The following is a 24093-nucleotide window of genomic DNA, read 5'->3' on the forward strand; positions in this document are numbered from 1 at the left end:
ACCCTTCTTGGCCTCCAGGGCTCTTTGTGCAGAGACCATCACTGCAGAATCTCTGCACACAGACAATGACAGCGACGTAAAGAGTGAGGAAAAGCCAAAGCGGGGCGGGCATCTGCCCACTGCTTCCTGAGAAACCCCCAGCGGCCGAGCCTCACGAGGGGCAAGGTGTGGCTCTTTGGACCACAAAAGAGGTGCAGACCAGGGTCCGGAGGGTCAGTGGTTGGTCCAGGAGCTCAGGGAATCAGAGCTGCTCCAGGAGAACAGGCTCCAGGGCTGCCTTACAGGCCATTCAAAAGGACCATGAGGCCAGAGGAAGCTGCAGAGGCTGCAGAAACACCAGGAAGAGTTTCTGGTCTCGGGCACCAGCCTCTCTCTTGTTCCAGGAATCCCCTTTTCCCGAAGAGACAGCCTGCTGCTATGCATGTATACAAAGCTGAATCCCACCTTCCAGGGTGCTGCAAAGCCCTCCTCCACCACAAAGCCTGACTGTGCTTCTACATCCTCACAGCCAACTGGGAGACAGAAACTCGCCCAAGGGAAGACAATTTGTACCAGAGACGGAGATTTAAAGGCGAGGTCCTTCCATAACAGAGATCTTTGTTAGGGTGGAGGGCCACCTTCCAAGGAGAGACAGAAAGGCATGGCGGGGGTTCCGGTGCCAGGAGGCTCTTCGGCAGGTGAGCTGTGGCTATTTGGTTTTGGACCATCTCCAAAGAACCAGCTCTCACCACAGGCCTGACTGAGAGAGAAATTAGCATGCTGCTCTGCTCACATATCCACTTATAGAGAGGCGCCATACCATTTCATTAAAGAAGGACATGCGAATGAAAGACACATCGAGAGCAGAAAACCCCAGAGTGGTTTTTTTCCCCGCAAGGAGACAGGAAACTTTATCGTCTCTCCAAACTACTCCAGCCTGACCTATACAATTCAAAGGCAACGATTTTTCCTCAGGACTTGCAATGTGGGCTTTCTCTCTGTCCTCAAACCTCTCTCAGCACAGGGTCAGGGAAGACATTATTTTTACACAGGTTCTTATCTTCCCACAACAAAACACATCTAAAAAGTACGGAGACAGCCCTCGGGAAAGTTTGGACCCTGGAGCGCTGGATGGGTTTCAGCCTCACATGGAGTCTGTAGATGGTCTCTTAGACACCAAACCCAGAAGGACAGAGAGGTCCCAGACAGAGGGCAATGGACTGCCTACGTTCTAGAGCACCCATGCCAGAGGGGACAAGGCAGCAAAATGTGCACTCACTGGTCAGATCCTGAGGACAGGCTGGGGGAGCCGCTGGGCAGATGTTATGGCCGCCAGCTCTCTAGCTGCTGCCCACACAGCCAGAGCTTGAAAGGCAGTGCGGCTGGTGCCTCGTTTATACTTTGGATACTTGAGGATCTGAAGTGACCTCCCTAGGAGGTGACTCTGAACCTTCTTCCTTCCCACAGAATGCCTGCTTTCCTCTCGGTCCTCCACACAACATTCTGACAGAGTCCCCCAGCCTCTCTCTATCCCAGAAGGCACCAAGCCGTGCCCACCGTCTGCTCAAATGGTGAGTAATTACCACCAACTGCCCCTCACCTCCTAGTAACCCCCAGGCCTCCCTTGAGCAGGGAAGGAGGGAGAGAGGAGGGGAAGGCAGGAGACCCATCGGGGCTTCTCCAGTCCTGCCCCACCCAGCTCCCCGGCTCCATGCAGACCGATTTGCCACCATCACTCCTGCTCTCCCCCCAGAGGCCTCCAACCCAGTGCTGCGGACCAGGCAGTGGGGCTGTGGGACCTAAACTTCTGTGGGTTCCATAGCTCAGGGCTTCTCAGAGACAGCACTCAGGCATTACGAACCATTTCCAAACTGGAGCCTCAGAATACAACCGCTGGACAGAGCCCCACGGGTCACCCCGCTCAGCATCTCCTCTGTACAGGCCACGTCCCTCAAGCTCACACGAGCCTCCGCGTGGCCCAGTGGGAGGTGGTGCCAGGTGGGAAGAGCCGGGCAAATGTGATTTCTATACCAGTCCCTGCCCCTGCATGGCTGAGTGGCCTCAGGCAAGCATCTTGACCTCTCTGAGGCTTGATTTCCTCCAGAGTAAAGCAGGAATAACCACAGTCCCCACCTGCAGGGTCATTCTGAGGGTTAAATGAGTTAATGTATACAATATTCCTCTGGGACACAGAACACTCAAAGAAGGAGACTGTTACCTCTGCAAAAAGTACTGTTCAGAAAGAAGAGAAATTCAGGTACCAGTCCTGCTATGTTTCTCTCTCTCTTTTTTTTTTTTTTTTTGGCCCAGCCTCGTGGCTTGCAGGATCTTAGTTCCTCAACCAGGGATGGAACCTGTGTCCACGGCAGTGAAATCACGGAGTCCTAACCACTGAACCACCAGGGAATTCCCCTGCTATGTTTCTCACTGGCTGTGTGAGGTGAGTAACTCTTTGCTCCTCCGGGACCCAGTTTCTTCAACTGTAACTAAAATCCAACCAGTATCTCTAATGTCCCTTCTTAAAAAAAAGTATGTGGGGCTTCCCTGGTGGCGCAGTGGTTGAGAGTCCGCCTGCCGATGCAGGGGACACGGGTTCGTGCCCCGGTCCGGGAAGATCCCACGTGCCGTGGAGCAGCTGGGCCCATGAGCCATGGCCGCTGAGCCTGCGCGTCCGGAGCCTGTGCTCCGCAATGGGAGAGGCCACAACAGTGAGAGGCCCGCGTACCGCAAAAAAAAAAAAAAAAAAAAGTGTGTGCATATATTCATATATGCATGTGAACACACATATGCGCATGGTTTTATTCATGTATGATATGTGTTTGTACACCAGTGTTTTTCAACCTCAGCACTACGAACATTTGGGACAAGATAATTTTTTGTTGTGAGGGACTACCCTGTGCCTTTTAAAATATTTAGCAGCATCCTTGTCCTCTATCTACCCATGAGATGCTAGTAGTATCCCTCTCCCACCAAGTCGTAACAACCAAAAATGTCTCCAGACATCGTCAAATGTCCCCTGGGGGACAAAATTGCCCCCGGCTGAGAACTAGTCATGTGTACACACACACACACACACACACACACACACATTAATATGACACGTGCTTTGACAGAGTGAAGAGGTAAGCAGGGTGAGAACAGAGGAACTAAATTTCCGTGTACAGAGCCCTTGCAATGTGCTCGTGGAAACTTTACAGGGATTGAGACTACAAACATACACAGTACTTTTGAGCTTCTTTACATCTGTAAAACAGTTACTGTGCTTGTAAAAACTGCCCGCAGACTTAATTTGGCTTAGACATACAGAGTCCCATTTAGTGCGTAAACTCGCCGGGCCCCAGGACTTCCCAGCTCCAGTCAAGAATGTGCTCGGGAGCTCAGCCTGGGGGAGAAGAATACAGGGGGACCCTGTGTGCTCCCTCCTCGCACGCTGGCCTTGAGCACACTTGAGAAAAAGGAGCCGCCTGGGGCAGCAGGCTGCTGGGGGTCTTGCCCAAGGAAGGAGGCGTTTTTGCCAAATGTGCAATTCCCTTTTCACTGGATGCGTTAGCGGATTTGACTAAACGTCTGTCTGCCTGGTTCAGAAAAGCGAGGGGCTTGGTGAACCAACTCGAGGACACTGACGTGAGACCACATGTACACACCTACCCGCCTTGGTAATTTAAGTGAAAATGAACAGTAATCATAATGATAGGCAGCGAGGTAGCGTGGAAGAGGGGGAGGTGAATGTCTGCTTTAAAGAGGGGTCTCTGCTTACCCCAGTGTTTAAAAACGAGAATCCTGAACTCCGTTTCTACCTCATCACGACTTCTGTAACATTTGTTTTTAATTTATCCGAGATCATAATCTTCACTGAGGACCACATGTGAGCCAAACTTGAACTTGAAAACCAAGCTGGGCCTTTTGTTCTACCTGCATTAATGAGTACACAAAGGGGCATCTGATTTCTCCTTCCCCCACCAGTCTCAACACGAGTTCCCATTTATGTAACTAACAACATGAGAGGGGACTTGCAGGCGGCCTGTGGGTACTGGGCCCAGGGACAGGTATCAGGAAAAGAAGGTTCCAATCCCACCTGATTCACCATGTGCCACTGAGTCAAGTTATTTCAAGCACTGAACCTCATATTTATTTATTTATTTTTATCGGAGTATAGTTGCTTTACAATATTGTGTTAGTTTATACTGTACAGCAAAGTGAATCAGCTACACATACACATATATCTCCTTCTTTTTTGGATTTCCTTCTCATTTAGGTCACTACAGAGCACTGAGTAGAGTTCCCTGTGCTATACAGTAGGTTCACATTAGTTATCTATTTTATACATAGTATCAATAGTGTATATATGTCAATCCCAATCTCCCAATTCATCCCGCCACCCTCTCTTTCCCCCTTGGTATCCATACGTTTGTTCTCTACGTCTGTTCTCTATTTCTGCTTTGTAAATAAGATCGTCTATACTAATTTTTTCAGATTCCACATATATGCATTAAGATACGATATTTGTTTTTCTCTTTCTGACTTACTTCCCTCTGTATGACAGCCTCTATGTCCAACCATGTCTCTACAAATGACCCAATTTTCGTTCCTTTTTATGGCTGAGTAATATTCCATTGTATATACGTACCACATCTTCTTTACCCATTCCTCTGTTGATGGACATTTAGGTTGCTTCCATGAGCTGGCTATTGTAAACAGTGCTGCAATGAACATTGGGGTGCATGTATATTTTCGAATTATGGTTTTCTCTGGGTATATGCCCGGGAGCAGGACTGCTGGGTCATATGGTAGTTCTATTTTTAGTTTTTTAAGGAATCTCCATAGTGGCTTTATCAATTTACATTCCCACCAACAGTGCAAGAGGGTTCCCTTTTCTCCACACCCTCTCCAGCATTTACTGTCTGTAGATTTTTTGATGATGGCCATTCTGACTGGTGTGAGGTGATACCTCACTGTAGTTTTGATTTGCATTTCTCTAATCATTAGTGATGTTGAGCATCTTTTCATGTGTTTCTTGGCCACCGGTGAGCCTCATCTTTAAATGTACTGACAGTTCCCTGCTAGCTGGATGCACTGCGTACATTCAGTAGCATTATGAAGGTCTACAGAACTCTAGTTATTCACACTGAAAATGAAGACTGAGCTATGGTTCCCAAAGTGGGTTTGGCAGAGCTCTGGTTCCGCAAGATGCTACTCAGAAATAAAGGGGTCTACATCCCTTCACTCATCCAACAAATACTTATGGAGGGCCATTCTAAATGCCTGATGCTGAGAATCCCATAGAGAACAGAACGGACCCACTCCCCGACTTCTTCAGTGAGGGTAGGCTCCAGAGAAGACAAGTGTGTATCAGGTCATTGTTAAGCCACATATTTACCAGCAAAGAAACATGGTCAAGTACAGGGAGCTGAGCATTTGCAGCAGGGACCACATCTAAGGCTGGGAGCCAGGGAGTATGCAGTGAGACTTATACACGGGGTGGGGGACGCCAGGTGGAGGGTAGTATTCCAAACACAAGGAAAGCCTTGATCAAATAAGCCCAAGGAATCCTGCGTAATACACTCCTCTCTAAGAGATTCGCAGTGCACACTGGCATGTTAAAGGCCCCAGAAGTCTTGCAGAAATGAAGCAATAGGACTAACTCTTAACATCCCCTGGATGTTACTCTGGGAAATGCTGATAGAGGCACTATTGTTGCCATAGCCTATAAGAAAGTTCAGCATAGAACAAAAGCTCTAGTTTATGTAATTGGAAAACTATCATGTGTCCATTCAGAACAGCCAAAATACCTTGGAGTTGCTAATGTAATTCTAAAGTATTTTCCTTGGCAAAGGCCTAAAAACATATGGCTTCCACAACTGCTAACATACTCCCAGCATCACAGATGAAGGACTGACTGTCCACAGCTACACACCAGTGGACACTCTGTCTCCAGCACAGAAATCTGCTTCATTTTTAAAAGAATGTACAGCCTGAATACTGGAATTAACTGAGAAAATCTTGATAAAAATTAAAATTAAAATGATCAACCCACCAAAGATCAATGTATCGAAGATTACGCCCTGAAAGGTCTCAGAAGTGAAAAATGATTTCCCTTGTTAGTCTAAAAATGTCCAGGAGGAAGACAGGTTTTTGCTGTTTATTTTATTATATACGATATATTAAAAAGAGAGAAATGCAATTAAACCAATATCCACACAGTACAGATTTTGTGTACAAGGCACTGTGCTGGGGCAATGGTAATCGAAAGGGAAATATGACAGCCAGGATTGCTAAGAATATGGATTCTAGAAAACCAGCAATCCAAAACTGAACATAAGCGCTTGCCCAGGGAATGGTACCATATAGAGACTAGAGACTACATTTCCCAGGGGCTAGGGAGGCCTGAAAACCCAGGACCACCAAAGCTGATAATGAGTTTACCTTAACGAAGTCCTTACTATGTACCAGGCGTTGTTCTTTGTGCCCCTGTACAACTTTTATCTTTGCAACCATGAAGTAGGTCCCAGGAATGTAAAAAATATGGCCTCGGCCTCAGCATTCAATGTAAATCTGTTGTTCAGCTGTGGCTTCAGTCTTCAGAAGGCCTGAGCTTCTGCATGATGGATGATCACGTGGTCACAGAGGTGACCAACATATCTATCTAATTAGTGTCACAATGTAAGAAATAAGCAAATGAAGCATGTTTGGCTTTGCTGTCATTACCTGAACATGCCCTTTCAAAAACACGGAAGCATTCCACAGGTAATTTGAGTGGAAATCTTATGAGCTTTATCCGTTGAAATGCTAACAGTTGGCAGAAGCAGATATGTATATATTTTATTGAAAGAATAAAATATAAGCATGAAAGATGTTAATTTCATAGAAAACAATTCTAATATACAACTATAATTACTAAAAAAATAGGAGGATTAATTAACATTATGAAGACTAAAAGTACATTAAAAATAGAGAACATTACATACTTTTAGAACAAAAAAAGTGATTGTTTTAAAATTACAATATGCATATTATATTCTACTTTTAAATTCTACTGATTGCTTGGTATGCTCATACATTAAACGGAATAAACCTTTAGGAGCTATATATACACGCACCCTTCGCATTCAGACTATGGTCTCTAAACAACATATTATGCTGAAAGGAAGCAGAGCTCCTAGAAATGGCTGGTTCCAGGTCTGCAGCAGGAAATCCACAAGATGAACTTGGAACCACACCAGTAATCAGGGAAGCATCAAAGACCACAAGACCACTAGGATTGTGTACACAGAAAGACTCAGGAGCCATCTTGAAGAGGCTCCCACTGGCTAAAGATGGGGCAATCTGAGTTTCAATAAAGATAATAATTGTAAATTGACTGAACTACATACCAAATAGGTTTAAGTCTATGAATTTGTAACGATATTCTAAGAAATAACTTCGGTGGTCACCTTTGCAGGGTAATTGGAAACCAACTGAAAACTGGGGAAAGAATCAAATATTTAAATTGCTTTTTCCACATCATCTAGAGCAGGGGTCAGTAAACTGTTTCTGTCAAGGGCCAGATCTTTTCAGCTCTGTGGGCCAATTATGGCCTCACTGACAACTACTCAATTCAGCCCTTGCAGTGCAAAAGCAGCCACTGACAATATGCAAATGAGTGGGCATGGCTGTTGCAATAAAACTTTAATTACAAAAATAAATACTGGGTTGGATTTAGCCTGTGGACCTCAGTTTGCTGACCTCTGATCTAAGGTAACTAATAGTTGATGAGGGGTAGTTTCTTTCTTTTTTTAATATTTATTTATTTATTTGGCTGTGCCAGGTCTTAGTTGTGGCACATAGGATCTTTAGTTGCGGCATTCGAACACTTAGTTGTGACATGTGGAATCTAGTTCCCTGACCAGGGACCAAACCTGGGCCCCCTGCATTGGAAGGGCAGAGTCTTAGCACTGGACCACCAGGGAAGACCCGAGGTGTAGCTTCTCTTTTAAAAAATATTACAGTGCTTCCCTGGTGGTGCAGCGGTTGAGAGTCCGCCTGCCGATGCAGGGGACGCGGGTTCGTGCCGCGGTCTGGGAAAATCCCACATGCCGCGGAGCGGCTGGGCCCGTGAGCCATGGCCGCTGAGCCTGTGCGTCCGGAGCTTGTGCTCCGCAACGGGAGAGGCCACAACAGTGAGAGGCCCGCGTACCGCAAAAAAAAAAAAATTACAGCTGATAGATGAAGTAATGATACACATAGACTATCGCCATTTTGAAACTGCTCAGGAAGCAATGGATGTGGGTGATGACCTTCAGTGGCTGTTAATATCACAGAGAGACAACCAGACCTTAAGTGTCTCACAGTGTAAGGACAACATCTATGAATGAGTCTTGCAAAAATAAGTTAAAAAGTAAAATAAAGTCTATAAAAGTCAATTTACAGAACCAAAAAGATAAAAAATAAAATAATAAAGAAGAGAGAGAGAACCTTGAAGCTTGATCAAGAATCTAAATCCAGCTAATGATTTTCAAGAACTACAGGGGACAGAAAAACATGTTTAAAGAAACCCTGGGGTTGCATTTAACCAAATCCAGACAGACAGTGAGAAACTCCAGTCATCAGATAAAAACCTAAAAATCCTAACTAGGAAGTTCTTTACATCTTATGAAGAACACAGAACAGAATGTAAACTCTGTGACCTCAATATTTCACAAGATTTCAAAATCATGTACCGTAATTTCTTGATTAATCATTGATTTATGATTGATGCTGCCACAAAAACTGTGAAGAACAAACTATTATCTTTTAAAAAGGACCAAAAATATCTTGTTCCTTCAACTTATTCAGTATTCACAAATATGCTATAGAGCACAGAAACAATCTAGCAACTCATAGAGCTGAGAAATTGTTCCTGTGTTAAAATGTCAAACTTTAAAAATCTGACCAACATACACATACACACACACACACACACACACACACACACACACACACAGACTATTACTCAGCCATAAAGAAAAACAAAATTTTGCCATTTGCAGAAACATGGATGGACTTGGAGGGCATTATTGTTAAGTGAAATAAGTCAGAGAAAGACAAATACTGTATGATATCACTTATATGTGGAATCTAAAACATACAGCAAACTAGTGAATATAACAAAAAAGCAAACTCTCAGATATAGAGAACAAACTAGTGGTTACCAGCAGGGAAAGGGAAAGGGGGAGGGGCAATATAGGGGTAGGGAATTAAGAGGTACAAAATACTGTGTATAAAATAAACTATAAGGATATATTATACAACACAGGGAATATAGCCAATATTTTATAATAAGTATAAATGGAGTATAACCTCTAAAAATTGTGAATTGGTATATTGTACACCTGTAGCTTACATAATATTGTACAGCAACTATACTTCAACTAAAAAATGCAAAAATAAACAAATAAAACAAAAATATCTGACCACCAGTCTGGCCACTACCACAGTGATAACTGTTTCTGGCAAGATACGTCAGTAGATGCTAAGACCAGCAGGCGAAAGTTTGATGAGAAACGGGATATCTACATAGTCTCAAAGTATCTCCCCATAAGACACATTAATTACAAAAAGGAAAAATAGTAACTCTCTTGGAGAAATCTGATAGACCAAATTTTAACCAAGTGATCAAAATTAACACCACCTATAATGGGGAAAAACAGATGGCACCGCTTAGGAGAAGCATTGAGAAAGACATCAATGCTGCATCAATTATGCAGTTTTGTAGCTCAAAATAAACAACCTGAATCTACTTGAAGAAACATCATAAAAAAAAAAAATGTTCAAGGTCCTACAAAATAAATGGCTTGTATTCGTAAAAAGTCAACACAAGAGACAGATCAAAAAACTGTTCTGGGGCTTCCCTGGTGGCACAGCGGTTGAGAGTCCGCCTGCCAATGCAGGGGACGCGGGTTCGTACCCCGGTCCGGGAAGATCCCACAGGCCGCGGAGCAGGCGCCCGTGAGCCATGGCCGCTGAGCCTGCGCGTCAGGAGCCTGTGCTCCGCAGCAGGAGAGGCCACAACAGTGAGAGGCCCACGTACCGCAAAAAAAAAAAAAAACAAACAAAACTCTTCTACGACTTCCCTGGTGGCGCAGTGGTTAAGAATCCGCCTGCCAATGCAGGGGACACGGGTTCAAGTCCTGGTCCGGGAAGATCCCACGTGCCGCGGAGCAACTAAGCCCGTGCGCCACAACTACTGAGCCTGCGCTCTAGAGCCTGCGAGCCACAACTACTGAAGCCCGTGTGCTACAACTACTGAAGCCCGCACGCCTAGAGCCCGTGCTCTGCAACAAGAGAAGCCACCGTGATGTGAAGCACACACACTGCAAGGAAGAGTAGCCCCTGCTCGCCGCAACTAGAGAAAGCCCGTGTGCAGCAACAAAGACCCAAAGCAGCAATAATAAAATATAAAATGAATAAATAAATCTTAAAAAAAAAGAAAACTGTTCTAGACTGAGGGAGACTAAAGATACATGACAACTAAGTATAGCACAGGTCTTGGGGCCATTCCAGACACCCCCCAGCCCCAGCAAAATGTTTTAATGTTTTTTGTTTTACTGCAAAAGACATTTGAGGGATTCCCTGGTGGCACAGTGGTTAAGAAACCACCTTCCAATGCAGGTGACACAGGTTCAAGCCTTTTTCCGGGGAGATCCCACATGCCGTAGAGCAACTAAGCCCGTGCACCCCAACTACTAAGCCTGTGCTCTAGAGCCGATGAACCACAACTACTGAGCCCACATGACACAACTACTGAAGCCCACGCGCCTAGAGCCCGTGCTCCGCAACGAGAAGCCACCACAATGAGAAGCCCGTGCATGGCAGCAAAGAGAGACCCCCGCTCCCCACAACTAGAGAAAGGCCATGCAGCAATGAAGACCCGATGCAGCCAAAAGTAAATAAATAAATTTATTTTTAAAAATGTGTTTACAAAAAATTTTTGGTCACTAAACATCTTAATCAAGTTGTGATAATACTGTAAATTATTCTGATGACATTTCTGATTTCTTTCTGTATCTCAGAGATTCATCCTATGATATTTAGTTTTAGCCTTGGAAAAATCCTGGTTTTAAAACACAGTCCATTCAGCCAAAATGTAATTCAGTGACACTCAAACACTACCACTATCCCCATTTTGCCTAAGAGGGCCCTAGGGCACAGGGGGTACACAGCCAGACCATGGCTGGGCTAGGGTCCAAGGCCTGACTGACTGTGGCCAAATCCTAGTCCCAGACCCCTTAGCCACAAATATCGCTGGTCAGTGGAGTATGCTTTTCTACCCCTCAATCCTCGGGCTTCTCTCCACCATTCCTCTCTCCTCTCTTTTGGTGCAAGCTCAAAGGAGCTGCTCACTAAGGTGTTCTCCCCATCTCTGGACTTTTTCACCATCCCCTCCTCTTCCTGCATTAACTTTCCTTAGGAGACCCGGGAACATGCCCATGAGGATGATCTCTTTCCCACTCCAAAGCTTCAGACCAGTGTCTCTCTCCCCGACAATCATTTTATTAACAGAGACGCTTATGTTGTAAAGTAGAAGTACGAAGTGTTTTCCATCTCACGAATCTCTAAGACTCCCGCTATACCTCTCCTCTATGTATCCCGTCTGGAAATGTTTAAATAGATGATATGATTAATAAGCAATGACTGTATCTAATTTACATACAAACTAATATTCACACATGTACAAGCAAGTGGGGCTGGTCAGGAGTGGAAGTAGGCAGTAGACCAAGTCAACAGATGCATATACCAATATTGCATATTGTGGTATCTAAGGATCCAAGTTTAGTACCTCAAGATGTCAGAAGAAAACACAAGGGAAACTGAAGGGGAAAAACATAGATTACATGGAGCTGCACAGCACAGAAAAGCAAAGGAAGATTAAGATCGCAACAAATACCATCTCTGAAACTATAAAGACACCAACCATTAAGGCTCTGACTCTACCCCAGGCAGAAGCAGTGACTACAAGTTCCTCCTGTTAAAGGGCTGGGAAGGCCACTGAAAAGAATGAATGCAGAGATGTTGCTCATTAGTCACTTTTTATTCACACACCATTTCTTTGTTATCTTGCTCCAAATGGCATTTTCACATTAATTTGGCCGTCCACTTTCAGTAGAGGGGAAATTGCAGCATTGTGATTGGAACGATGGCTTTACGACCTTCTGGAGAGGTGTCTCTGGAACCCTCGCTTACTCTCTCAGGCTCAGCTTCCTCGTGGATAAAACAGAGGTTGTACTATCAGATGTGGTAACAGTTGTAAATGGTGTGATACAGCACCCGGGAACACTGCAGGTGCCTACAAGGCTGTTTTTTTTAAATATTGATGTTTAAATATTCATGCTGTCAACATTCAACAAATGTCTATGAATCATTTATCATGGGTCAGGTGTTCTAGTTTAATAAAGAAATACTTTGAGATGCATTTTCTCCATAGCATGGCTTTCTGCCAGGGTTGCTGTCGATCTCCCTGAGTAGTGGACAGGGTGAAGCTCCAGGGGGTGCAGCTGAGCTCTAGTCCTGTTTCCATCACTCATAATTAATCTTGGGCAAGCCTACGATCTCCCTGAGCTTGTGTTTCTCACCACTGGGGTGAGCTGGATGGTCCCTTCCAGCTCAGAGGGCTGCAGGGTACCCATGTGGAGTCCCCTGCACAAGAAACTCAGGGAGGAACCCCCAGTGCACTCCTAGAAGGTATGTCTTATAAATCCGGCTGACTCTAGTGACTCTGGTATATAATCTTTGGAATTTATGGAAACAGTATAGTCCTAAATATCAGAAATCACTACTGCCAACAAATCTGGACTTGTAAATTGATCAGCTTTTCTTTTCTTTTTTTTTTTCCTTGTTGGTTATTTATTTTAAATATAGTAGTGTGTACATGTCAATCACAAACTCAACTTTTCATACTGCTCATTCCTACTTCTTTTGCTTTTCTTCCTTATCATCAGATCCATCTATTTCTTAATCACAGTTACTATCTCATATTTACATCTTTGTTTTTCCACACAACACACTTTCTATAGATATTCCTACAAATAACGGCCCCATCCACGTTATGAAGTATATAAGACATTTATCTCGCCAAGATTAATGCCTTGTAATATACAGATCTCCAAGAGGGCTTAGATAGGACCCCCGGCGCCTCCCCAACTTCTATTAACCAGACTTGGAAGCCCCTTATTACTCTTTCCACCATGCTACTGTTTTCAGAAAGAGACCACCTGGAAGATAAATTTGGTAAGTGAATAAAAAGGTATCAAATTACCTGATTCCTAATTTCAAACCATCTTACACACACACACACACACACATACACACACATACACAGAAAAGGGGTGGTGGTGGGGACTAACACATTCTCTGCAATTCTCTGTGTAAAAATCTAGTATTTATTTCTTTAACAGTCAATTTACTCAGTTACAGGTGATTGGGACTTATTTTTAACTTATAAAGAACTTTAACAAAAGCAACCAATTTATAAAATATTTTATAAAACGCACAATAAGGAAATAATATTTGCATACTTGGTTCACCAGAGCTTGGTTTGTTAACCAAACTACGTTGTAATCCAAATTGCAGGGGTAGCGAGCAAGCCTGCCCCTCCCACCTCCTTCCACCCCAAAGACACACTTGTGTATTCTTCCAACCTCACTGATCTCAACAGGAAAAAACAGTCCCCCAGTTCAGAAAAGTTCATGTCTCTGTTAACAGACAACCACTTTTTCTCTGAAGGAAGGTAACGTGGCGGTAAAATTCCTGGGGCCGCCACCTAAAGGTTATTTGATGCCTGTAGAGCACAGATAGCACTGGACGAAGAACTTCAACCAAAGCCGCTCAGTCACTTACACAACTGTTTATTTGGGAAGGTACCTTCCCAGGTCCGATTTGTAAAGTTGGAACAAATCTACCTGCCCTCCACCCTGACTGGTAACTCACGTCAGGATTTCTGAATTGGGAGACAAAGGTCAGCTGCCCTTCTCCCAAGACGGGGAGGAGCTAGTGACATCAGGCATGCGTGAAAAGTCACAGGGTGAAATGGGAAGACCCAGCCTTGGCACTCACAACCAAGTTAAAATCTCTGTGCTGTCGATGACTAGTTGCGTGACCCTGAACAAGATACTTGACCTCTACAAGTCGGTCTGCCCAGCAGCAAAATGGGAATAGCAAGTATCTACTTCCTTAAGTCAGAAGCAATGACAAATGTTAAGGTTTTAGCAACCATTGCCAAGTGCTTTCCCAATGCAGTGGGCTGTCAACACCCTTCAGGAACAGCAACTAAGAGCACCCAGTTCACCGTACATTTGCCAGCACTGAACAGTCTTAGTAAGACAAAACCTTTGTTAATTTGGTGGCCAAAAAATAGTGCTTATCTTTATTAACATTTCTGACTACCTGGGAGGCTGACCATAGTTTCACATAATTAGTAGGCGTTCGTAGCTTCTTCTTTTGTGAATTTTTTGTTTACACTTCTTTTCCACAATTGGGGTGAACACTTGCAGTCTTGTTCCTCCTCTTGAATGGAACAGATTTCTAAACTGCTATAACAGTTTGAAAGTGTATGTGTGACTTCATTTCCTGTCCTGAGAGCTCCAGGTGACTGGAGTTATCGTCCCTTACTACTTCCACAAAATCTCATGAAAAGGGTCATGTTCAGGAAAACATCTTTATGATTTAATTTTCAAACTTTGAAATGTATTTGTAAACTAAAAGGTCATTTTCCCATGAAAATCTGTAGGCTATACACATCATGAAAAGGAAAGACTTAGGATTCTGAACCTAAAACCTTTAGAACCTTAAAGCTACCTGGCAATCGAGGGATATCTCAGAAAGAAGCTGCCCAGTGCCCCAGAGTTGTTCCCTGGGCGGCACACACAGTATAGAGGAAAAGGCAAGCCCCCTTCACTCCCCCCATGTCCCTTCATTCCCAAATGCCAAGGTTTTGGAAACTGCAATTATTTCACTGCTCCCTAAATCCAATCCAGTTTGGGAGAGAACAGTAACACATGGGACTTATAAAAACCTCCTCTAAAAAGACATTATTAGATTAGCCAATATGGGGCAATTCTCTACATGCTTTTTTTTCCAGTCCTTTCCCATCCCCAATAACTTAACACATGCCAACATCTGTCCCTGACTGAAAATGAGCTGTGTTTTGATCCTCACCTCTATCCCCCTTCAAAGTCAGCCAGCTCCAGACAATAAAAAGAGGAAAAATTTCCCAAGTGTGTCATATCTTTCAATCAATGCACAAACATCTCATTATTGACATGTAGCTAAAAGGTTCCCAACAAGTTTGGCTTTATAACTGGGTACAGAGGAAGGGCCTGTGGTCTCCCTACTGCCAACAAAACCCCAGCCAACTTGCTCTTGGTTTTTACTGATAATCCCAAAGTCATCTAGACAACCAATGCACTCCCCCTCAATTTCTGCAACTCCACCTCTGCATTTTTTTTTCTACATCCCCTTCTTCAACGCTTGGGCTCACCCGCAGAGTCAAGAGAACAATACCTACTGTTGGTGGATGGAGCCATGGAGCATCTCCATCTATGAGGGAAGAACACTGCCTTCGTCCCGAAGCTCTCAATCTCATCTCTTCCTCCCCATTTACCCCGCTACCGCTAGTACAAACAAGCTCCCACTCCAGCATCCTACATGGACTCTCTCCGGAGCCTGCAGCCCTTCCCATCCCTCTCTTTGCCACAGCCCATCTTCTTCGATGGGTTGCCCAGAGTCTGGTTTTCCAGCACCTTCCAGGTTACGGGAGACAGAAAGTGAAATGTGTAAGGTAGGAGGCTGCTCACATGTGTGGGAGTCTGGTGTGGGTTCTGGCTGAGGAGTGAGGGACGGGCCACACGGCAGGACCAGTCCTGGTTACAGCACCTCGACACCCGACGAAGAAGCCTGAGGCTAGCATCTACGGTTCTCATTATCACTTGCCTGAAATACTGCTCTCTGCAGGCACCAATTACTTCCTGATTAGTGAATTCCCAAAGCTCCTTCTGAGTCCTCAGTCCTCTTCTCCCCTCTCTCTGTGGCATCTGACACTAAGGAGCACCCCGCCCCCTTCCCTCCCCTCCAGCTTCCGTGCAGTCGCAGTCCCTAAGCTCTCCTCCCACCTCGGCAGAGACCCCTTTCCATCCTCCCTCAGGGACTTCTCTGCTCTGAGCACCCCTCCCTTTCTTCTCCTGCTCCCTTGCATCATCCTGTTGCTGAAGCTTCAACTATTCCCTCAATATCCCCTCAAACCCAGTGCCTCTCCAACGAGACTGAGCAGTTCCTCTAAGTGAGACCCTCTGACAGACCACGTGGGCTGTTATTGCTACAACAGTTCATAACCATCTGTCCAGCACTGGGGAGGCAAAGATGGAGGGCCAGGGCCCCACTTGCCAGAAGTCACACCCCGTCTCCCAGGCTCAGACACCAGGAGTTGACTGCGACATCAGCCCCTTTCTCCCTCCCTCCCTCCCTTCCATCCATCCACCACCTCTTCCCACGCAAACTCAAGCAACCCTGCCAGTCTCCCTCATGCTACCCTTCCTTTCCATTCAGATACTCTTAAGCCCCTTTCACCTCGCCCCTGGCCTCCTGAGAGTCTCCCAAGCATTATTAGCTCCTCCCAGGTCCTCTCCCCACAATCACTATTATCGTTTTAAGCACATGTACAAGTCACATTATTTCCCAGCAGAACTTTGGATGGTACTCTGCTACTTCTTGAATAAGGCCAGATTCCTTCACTGGCATTCAAGGTCTGGCCCCTTACCCCTCCAGGCAAATGGAAAAACTTGCATTATCCCAAATGGCCCTGAACTTCGACCCCACTGCATGCCTTTGCTCTCCCTGTGCTGGCTTCTACCTTCAGATGTACGTGCAGGACTTCTGCTTTTCCCTCTAAATACCTTTGTACTGTTTAAATTTTTTTATAGTTAACAAAAATTACTTTGAATTAAAGAGTGATGAGTTTCAGGGACTAGTCTAAAACAACTTCCTTTACCTGCCCTCCTTGACCATGCCAGCCCAAGACAATTTTTCTATTCTTTTTATTCTGAAACTTCTTCTCTGAATTCTATTGACTCTTAACGTGGACTTCCTGTTATAGTGGTTGGTACTAACATCACTTCTTCCTAACTCGATTTTTAGGTCCTTCAGGGCAAAGCTGGGTCTAATTCAGCCTAACTCCCACAGTCACTTAGTCATTGCCCATGATAGGCCTACAATAAATATCAGAGGAAGTCAAGGCGTTATGACTTTTTTTTTTTTTTTGGCGGTACGCGGGCCTCCCACTGTTGTGGCCTCTCCCGTTGCGGAGCACAGGCTCTGGGCGCGCAGGCTCAGCGGCCATGGCTCACGGGTCCAGCTGCTCTGGCGGGCCCAGCCGCTCCACGGCATGTGGGATCCTCCCGGACCGGGGCACGAAACCGCGTCCCCTGCATCGGCAGGCGGACTCTCAACCACTGCACCACCAGGGAAGCCCGCGTTATGACTTTTATCTTAAGGATGCCAATCTGAATTTCCCCAGTTTTAGCAAGTAAAAATGGACTCTTAAGTTGGAATATAGGATCTTTACGTTATGCATTTTCCAATGAGTTAATCATTTAAATTCCTTTTTATGCCACAATTTTTTTGGGTAACTTTGCACATCACTCTAAAGGCTGGAACACTCTGTATTGAAGGTTAGGTGTGTGTGTGTGTGTGTGTGTGTGTGTGTGTGTGTACATGTGCTGGCCTATTTTTCAAGATTCCCCAGAAGTAAGATCACTAAAGAATGAGACCAACCTAAACCTTTCCAAAATTGTAACAGAGCAAGCAGGTATTCTCTGTCAGATCCACCCACCCAAAGAAAAAGGACTGACAGGGTTTGAGTCCCTCCACAGAGTTTGTCATCAATTGTCACCCCAGAAATCTAAGTGCCAAAACTTCAGCAACGCAGGCAGGGCCCTCGTAAATGCTCATTCCATGTGAAAAGCCCTCATTAAACCCTGAGTTATATTTAGAGAAAAATAGAACAGAAGTTATATTTAGATGAAATGGCTTAAAAGAACTTTCCCAAAAGCAGCATGTTTATACTGATCTTCCAAAAGAAGAGGTTTTATCAATACTTGGCTTTTACATACAACTCCTAAAAACCAGAAAACTTCTCTATACGTACACAAAGATTTCTGCTTGGACTCCTTTGTGTCAGGAAGGAAAACAGGAGCACCCAGGATATCAGCAGGACTGCCCATGGGAAGCAGTGGGATGCGAAGGACTTGTTTGGAGGACAGAGTAATTTCCTACAGAAATCTGAGTTGTGATGGTCTGAGAAATCTATGAATAACTTGGTGCTTGAGCTGCACAAAGGCAGCTCTAAAATTTATACACTGGACCCAAAACTATAGATTTCCTCAGCAACCCTACCTGCAAGTGCTCTTTTCCAAAATGTCATTAGCACTCACACCGTGGTCACGGTCCCACGCCTATCACTTTGCTGCTCACTCGCTGAACACACGCTGCATTTTCTTTGTGGCTCTGATTAGTCCTATTTCTGACATCTGCTTTCTTCTGTGCTGACTTACATTTTCCTAACCAAATTCTAGTCAACAGCACCAAGGTGGTTTAGTGAACCGGTGAAGCCTTTTCATGAATGAATGTATAATTTCGTGTGACTACTGGAAGGAGTGAAAAGTGATTTGTGGCCGTTATTCCTCTCTTCACAGGCCACAGGGTCCCCAGAGCTCCAGATGAGAATGAATCACGGCTCGGAGGCTTGGCACACACCCCGGGTTAAGGGGACCTCTTCTCTAAAGAGCCTCAGGAAGAGGCCACTTCCCAGCCTCCCAGCCAAACCAGAGTGGAGGGCAAAGGTAATGAATGGGGAGGAGATGGCCAGACTGGAGGACTGGCCGGCCCCCAGTCGTCCCAGAAGGAATTTTGCCAGTGGGTGAGGGTGCTGCAGCCCTGTTGCTATTCCTAGGGTCAATTAATACTATTCCTAGGGTCAATTAATACCCTGAGAACACTCCAGCCAAACCTCACGTTTGCCTCTGGCCTGGTATTTCCAGAAAGTGTTAGGGCATAAGAGAACTAAGGTCACCCAATTTTATACCACATATAGGCCTTAGAGCAGCAAGGACTAAGGTTGTGAAACTTAGATATGAAACCAAAAAAGACTCAGGATGCTAAAAGAGAGACCAGATCATATAATCCACCACCCCCCTCACCCTTCAGCCACCTTCCTCCCCCTTCTCCCCCCCATATCTATCTATCAATACATTCCTTTTACCAGGCAGGGACCCCTACAGAGGGCCACTCTGTCTGCACCTATAGTTTGCCTACAGTATCACATTAATATAATCATTAATCACATTAATATAATCATCCAAAGGAAAAGCATCATCTCAGTCCTACAGTCCAGACAATCAAGTGCTTAAGTGTTTCCTCCCTTGCTTTCCTAACAGTCATTGACGCCCAAGGATAGAGTCAAATTAGCAGGTTCTACTGAGCTGATCTAACAGCAGGAAACTTCCATAAACTTTGTAACCAGGCAGGTCAAAATACAATGACAGACACATAAGGGGCACAGAAACAATGGGGGCATTGAACTTACTTTTCTGCAAGGGCAATTCATCAGGGAGGCAAGATGGAAACAGGAGAGTGAGGCAGGACATACTAGGTCCCGTATGAAGGATCAACAGGGAGAGGGTGAGTGTTCTTGGAGGCTCAAAAAGGAGGACAGTGACATGGGCTCAGGCAGGGAACAACTGCAGGAATGAGCAGGGACAGTCAAAAGCATGCAGAGGGGAAAGGCTGGCTTCCTCAAGGAGGGCTCCAAAAATCCCATGCAGGCCTGGATGCAGTCAGTAATCAGGAATAGCCAATACCAAAAAGAAGCAGCCTTTGGAAGCTCTTAGGCAAAAGTACATGTAAGATGGTAGAAAGAAGGAAGGGTGGTAGAAGATGGTAGAAGAAAGGGGACTGACACAAACAAAATCTGTCCCATTTGGGCTCCTGAGGGGGAGGAGAAGAGCAGCATATTAAGACAGGCAGTGGTCACCATTCAAAGAGGAAGAATCAAAATGCCCTGGTGAGAAAGGGGAAAGGAATAGCTAGCTTGAGTGAAAGAATTAGTCATATTTGGAACATTTCTGGCGACTTTATCTGCATCAGGACATGGATCGGTGCTGACTCACAGAAATGCCAAACTCCTTTTCCCAGACAACTAAAGGTAAAATGGAGAAAAGGGACTCTGATAGTGTAGTGACCTACCTTTTCACACACACACGTACAGAAACCCTACTAAAACTTTCAGAACTGAGCCACATCTGCGGACACGGAAAAGAATCTGTGAAAACCTGAACGATGTTACTGCAGTTTGTTTTGCTCAACTTTTACTCACACATTTTTCTTTTAACATGAATGAGAAAAAGCAACAGCCTGATGCCAGTATCCAGCTCATATTCAGGACTTACATTCGGGAGTTCCCAGGATGCACCGAGGCAGGGCCAAAGGTGCAGGGTCTTCCCTGCTTGAAAGGAGAGGGCTGTGCGGCTCCACTCTGCTCTCGGTTGGCCAGAGTCCCCAACCTCCACTCCCACACCCCAACCGGCCGGCAGAGCGGCCCCACTGAACCGGCGGCAGATGTCTCCACTCTCCACCGACCACTGTATCATGACGGCAGGGATGGTCCATTCAGCACCAGCGTTTCCCAGGCAGCCCTTTAACTATGATTATTATTTAAGGACAACTTGAGCATAAAGTGAGTTTGTCGGGTCAGCTCTTAAGACGCCAAACACCTTCCACCCCGAATCAAAACAGCACGAACTGGCGGGCACTGGGAAACCGGGCAGGGAGCAAAGTGAACCACTACGGCGTGCGGGCGCCCAAGCAGCAGCGCGCAAGAGCCTGGCGCATAGTAGGCAGGTGTTCACCCAAGATCTGCCATTGGACCTAGCACCTGGGCAGCGGGCCCTCGGGTGGGGTGGTAACTCAGGGGACAAAAAAGCCTGGCCAGCCCCGGGCTGTGCCCCTCGCGACGCGGGGGGCGGGAGTTAGAGCCAGGGAGGGGGCGAAGGAATCCGCCCTCATTTGCACGTCGTCTGGGGCCCGGTCAATTTGCTTAATCACAGCTCTAAATGCCAGCGCGCAGCACACAATGCGCGCCCATTAACAGGTTTAAAGTGTCGCAGCGCTCGCTTTAAATGAGAAAAGCCGGCAACAAAGGGCGAAAAAGCCAAGTTCCTCAACTTGAAGAATGCCTCGATTCGCCCTCGAAATCATCTCGGCGAGTTTAAAATCCCGAGCTCTACAGAAAAGTTGAGGCCCCCGCGCGAGGGCTGGGGGTGAGGAGGGGTGTGTGTGAATAACCCGCCACGAATACTGGGTTTCTTAGGAACGAACTCACAGCCGCCCAGCGAAACTGGAGTCGTGGGACAGCGTCGCCAACCCTGCTCCCCCGGCCCCACTGCCCAACTGCCAGGGAAAGCTGACCGATTTCCAGGAAGGAAGCGAGACCCCACACACACACACACACCCCCGCCCAACCGGCACAAATCCAAGTTTCCCTTTAGTGCGGGCAAAGAATTCTGGAGACCAAGGAGGACCCCAGAAGTGGACCCCAAAGCCTCTCCCCAGCAAAAGGGGAGCATGTAAAGGCACTTTCCTTTCATGCAGGCACTGCCTAGCGCAGCCTAACCCTCGACCGCCAGAGTAGTTCAACCCCGTAAGCAAGTTCTGCCCAGGATCCTCACGGGACGGCCCCATCCCCCATCCCCCACCCTGTCGCCGAGCCCGGGGGCGCATCTCGCGGGCCCCGGCCGCCCACCCGCCCCGGCGCAGCGGGACGGGCACTCACCGTGCGCGCTCCTCCCGGAGACAGGGGTCCGTTGGGGAGGTACGGGCTGCTCAGGTCCGGTATCATCAGGAACGGGTACCCAGGGTAGGGGGGACCCTTAAAGAACGCGCCGTCCTGGGGCCTTCTCACTGCGGGCAAGACCAAGGAGGGGGTAAGGTCGGGGTCCCCGGGACAGCGCCGCGGCTGGGGACCCGGAGTGGGGACCGGGGACCCGAGCGCCCCCCACGCGCGCCCCAGGACTGCTGAGGCCGACAGGGGCGGAGAGCAGGGGCACGGCCACGGGGGTAAGGGGTACCGAGATCGGCCGCAGATGAGGCGCCGAACGCCGCGGGGCCGGGAGTGGGGGCTGCCGGGGCCGGCACTTACCTTCGGCGAAATAGTCCCGCGGCTTCTGGAAAGCGTCCCGGGCGGGCTGCGGACGCCTCTCCGCCTACGGAGGAGACACAAAGGCAAAGGCGGGTGAGCGAGCGCGGGGCTGGGGTCCCCCGGGGCGGCCGCGGAAGCCTCCTCACCTCCGAGTCCGAGCTGCTGCTCTGGTTCTCCGACTCGTTGACCAGGGACGACTTGACTTCGTCCAGGTCCCGCTGCGCCGAGACGCTGTCGCTGCTCGGCTCCTGCTCCTCGCCCCCCTCGTCCTGGAAGGGGATCAGCTCGTCGTTGGCCCCGAGGTCGTCCCCTCCGCCGGCCGCCCCGGCGCCCGAGCCGCCGCCGCCGGCGCCTCCCCCGCCGCCGCCGCCGCCGAGCTGGGGCATGGTGGGGCCGCGGGCCGGGGCCGCCGCTCTCGGAGCCCCTCGCCGCCCGCGCCCGGCCCGGCGCCCGCCCCTCCCTCCCTCCCTCCCGCTGGCCGGCCCGCTCCGCTCGCCGCCGCGGCGGCCGCAGCAACAAAGTTTGACAGGGCGTGGCCCGGAGGGAAGCTGGGCCGGCGCGGCCGGGCCGGGGCGGGGGCGGCTCGGCTCGGGCCCCACCGGCAGCGCGGAGCCCGGGGCTCCCCAACTCGCTGCCGCCGCCGCCTGCTCCGCCGGGGTGTCCCAGCGCCTGGCCCGCCGGGGAGGGGCGAGCGGGGAAAGGGAGGAGGGACCGGCGCGCGGGCCAGGGGGGCCGGAGGGAGGAGCCCTGCTGCAAGCTGACACCCGCGCGCCTCACAGAACCCGGAGAGCTCCGGCGCGCACACACTCGCATTCACACTCGCCTGCCGCTCGCTCACACCTTCCGGGGCTGCGCCTCCCCGCAGCTCGCACCGCCCTCGCGCCCAGACTCGCCCAGACCCCCTCCCCGCGCCCTACCCTGCACCCCCGCGGCCCTGTCCCCACCCTCCGGCCGACCGCTCGGGTCCCGCCCCCACCCCTAGGCATCCCCTAACTTTCTTCCCGAGAGCCCCCAGAACTCCGCACCGGCTCCACACCCCCTCCCACCGGATCCGCGCGCCGGCGGGCGGCACTGCCCCCTGCGGGAAAGCTTCGGACCCACAGACCCGCCGGGGACACTCTCAGTGCCTGGAGACCTCGCAGCGCTGGGTCCCTCCCGGCCTGGTCGCCCTCGCCGGCTGCGTAGGGCACAGGATTGGGGAAATGTATGGCACCCCGGAATATGCCGGGCGGCCTCCCGCTCCTCTTTCCTGTGGGGTTCCAACGCGCCCCCCGCCCCAGTTCATGTTTTCGACTTTGTTCAGGTGTCCAGAGTCACCCAGGCTGAAATCCCAAAGATCACCTTCGCCCCATAGTTCCGGACTAGGTCCTTAATCGAATAACTCACGGTCTTGGTTTCAGAAAGAATTCGGATTTGGTTCGTTGCGAAGGAAGATTGTCTGCCCAGTGACCTTTGAAGCGTTCACGAAGCTGCCTCGAGAGCCAATGAACGTATGAAAAATGCCCGACCAGCCTCATGCTTAAAGAAATGCCTCCTGTGATAACGTTAAAATATCATCTCTCCACCCAGTTCAGGAAAGTTTGAAAAAGTGGATCTTGTGTCCTCCATAGTGGGGAACTACTGGTGGGAGCGTCCGTTTTAAAAGGCAGACTGGAAGGCAGAATGGGAGTACTTAAAACTATTTTAAACGCGACTTGCAGAGGAGTTCTACCAGCGATGTGTATACGTATGGTCAAATTCACAGATACAAGAAAGTTCAAAGCAGCAGGGAGGTTGGTAAAAAAAAGAGTTCTGGGACTTTCTTACGGTGAGAGTCTGTGCAACAACCAGCTCAGGAGAACGAGGCCCCTGAACGTAAGGATCCTAAAATGATTTTGGAGAAACACCCTTAAGTGAAAATGTATATGGTACTCACT

General features: G+C 48.0%; 1 protein-coding gene across 3 annotated transcripts in view; it reads right to left on the reverse strand.

Annotated features, from left to right (window-relative positions):
- The window catches only part of TCF7L1 (transcription factor 7 like 1), a 159071-nt gene extending 136477 nt beyond the window's left edge, over window positions 1-22594 (reverse strand). The window contains exons 1-3 of one of the 3 annotated variants that reach the window (XM_022555994.3): window positions 22324-22594; window positions 22178-22241; window positions 21812-21939 (exon numbers count right to left, since the gene is read on the reverse strand). In XM_022555994.3, coding sequence (XP_022411702.1) covers window positions 21812-21939; window positions 22178-22241; window positions 22324-22563 — 432 coding nt within the window. In that variant the 5' untranslated portion in view covers window positions 22564-22594. Of the gene's footprint in view, window positions 1-21811; window positions 21940-22177; window positions 22242-22323 lie in introns of those variants that run through there. The other 2 variants (XM_022555995.3, XM_089922879.1) reach the window with 2 other exon arrangements.
- Window positions 22595-24093: the final 1499 nt, after the last annotated feature.

This window comes from Delphinapterus leucas, chromosome 13, assembly GCF_059928025.1.
Source record: "Delphinapterus leucas isolate spDelLeu-1000000601 "Yukka" chromosome 13, BTC_Dleu_Yukka2, whole genome shotgun sequence".
Classification (NCBI taxonomy): Eukaryota; Metazoa; Chordata; class Mammalia; order Artiodactyla; family Monodontidae; genus Delphinapterus; species Delphinapterus leucas.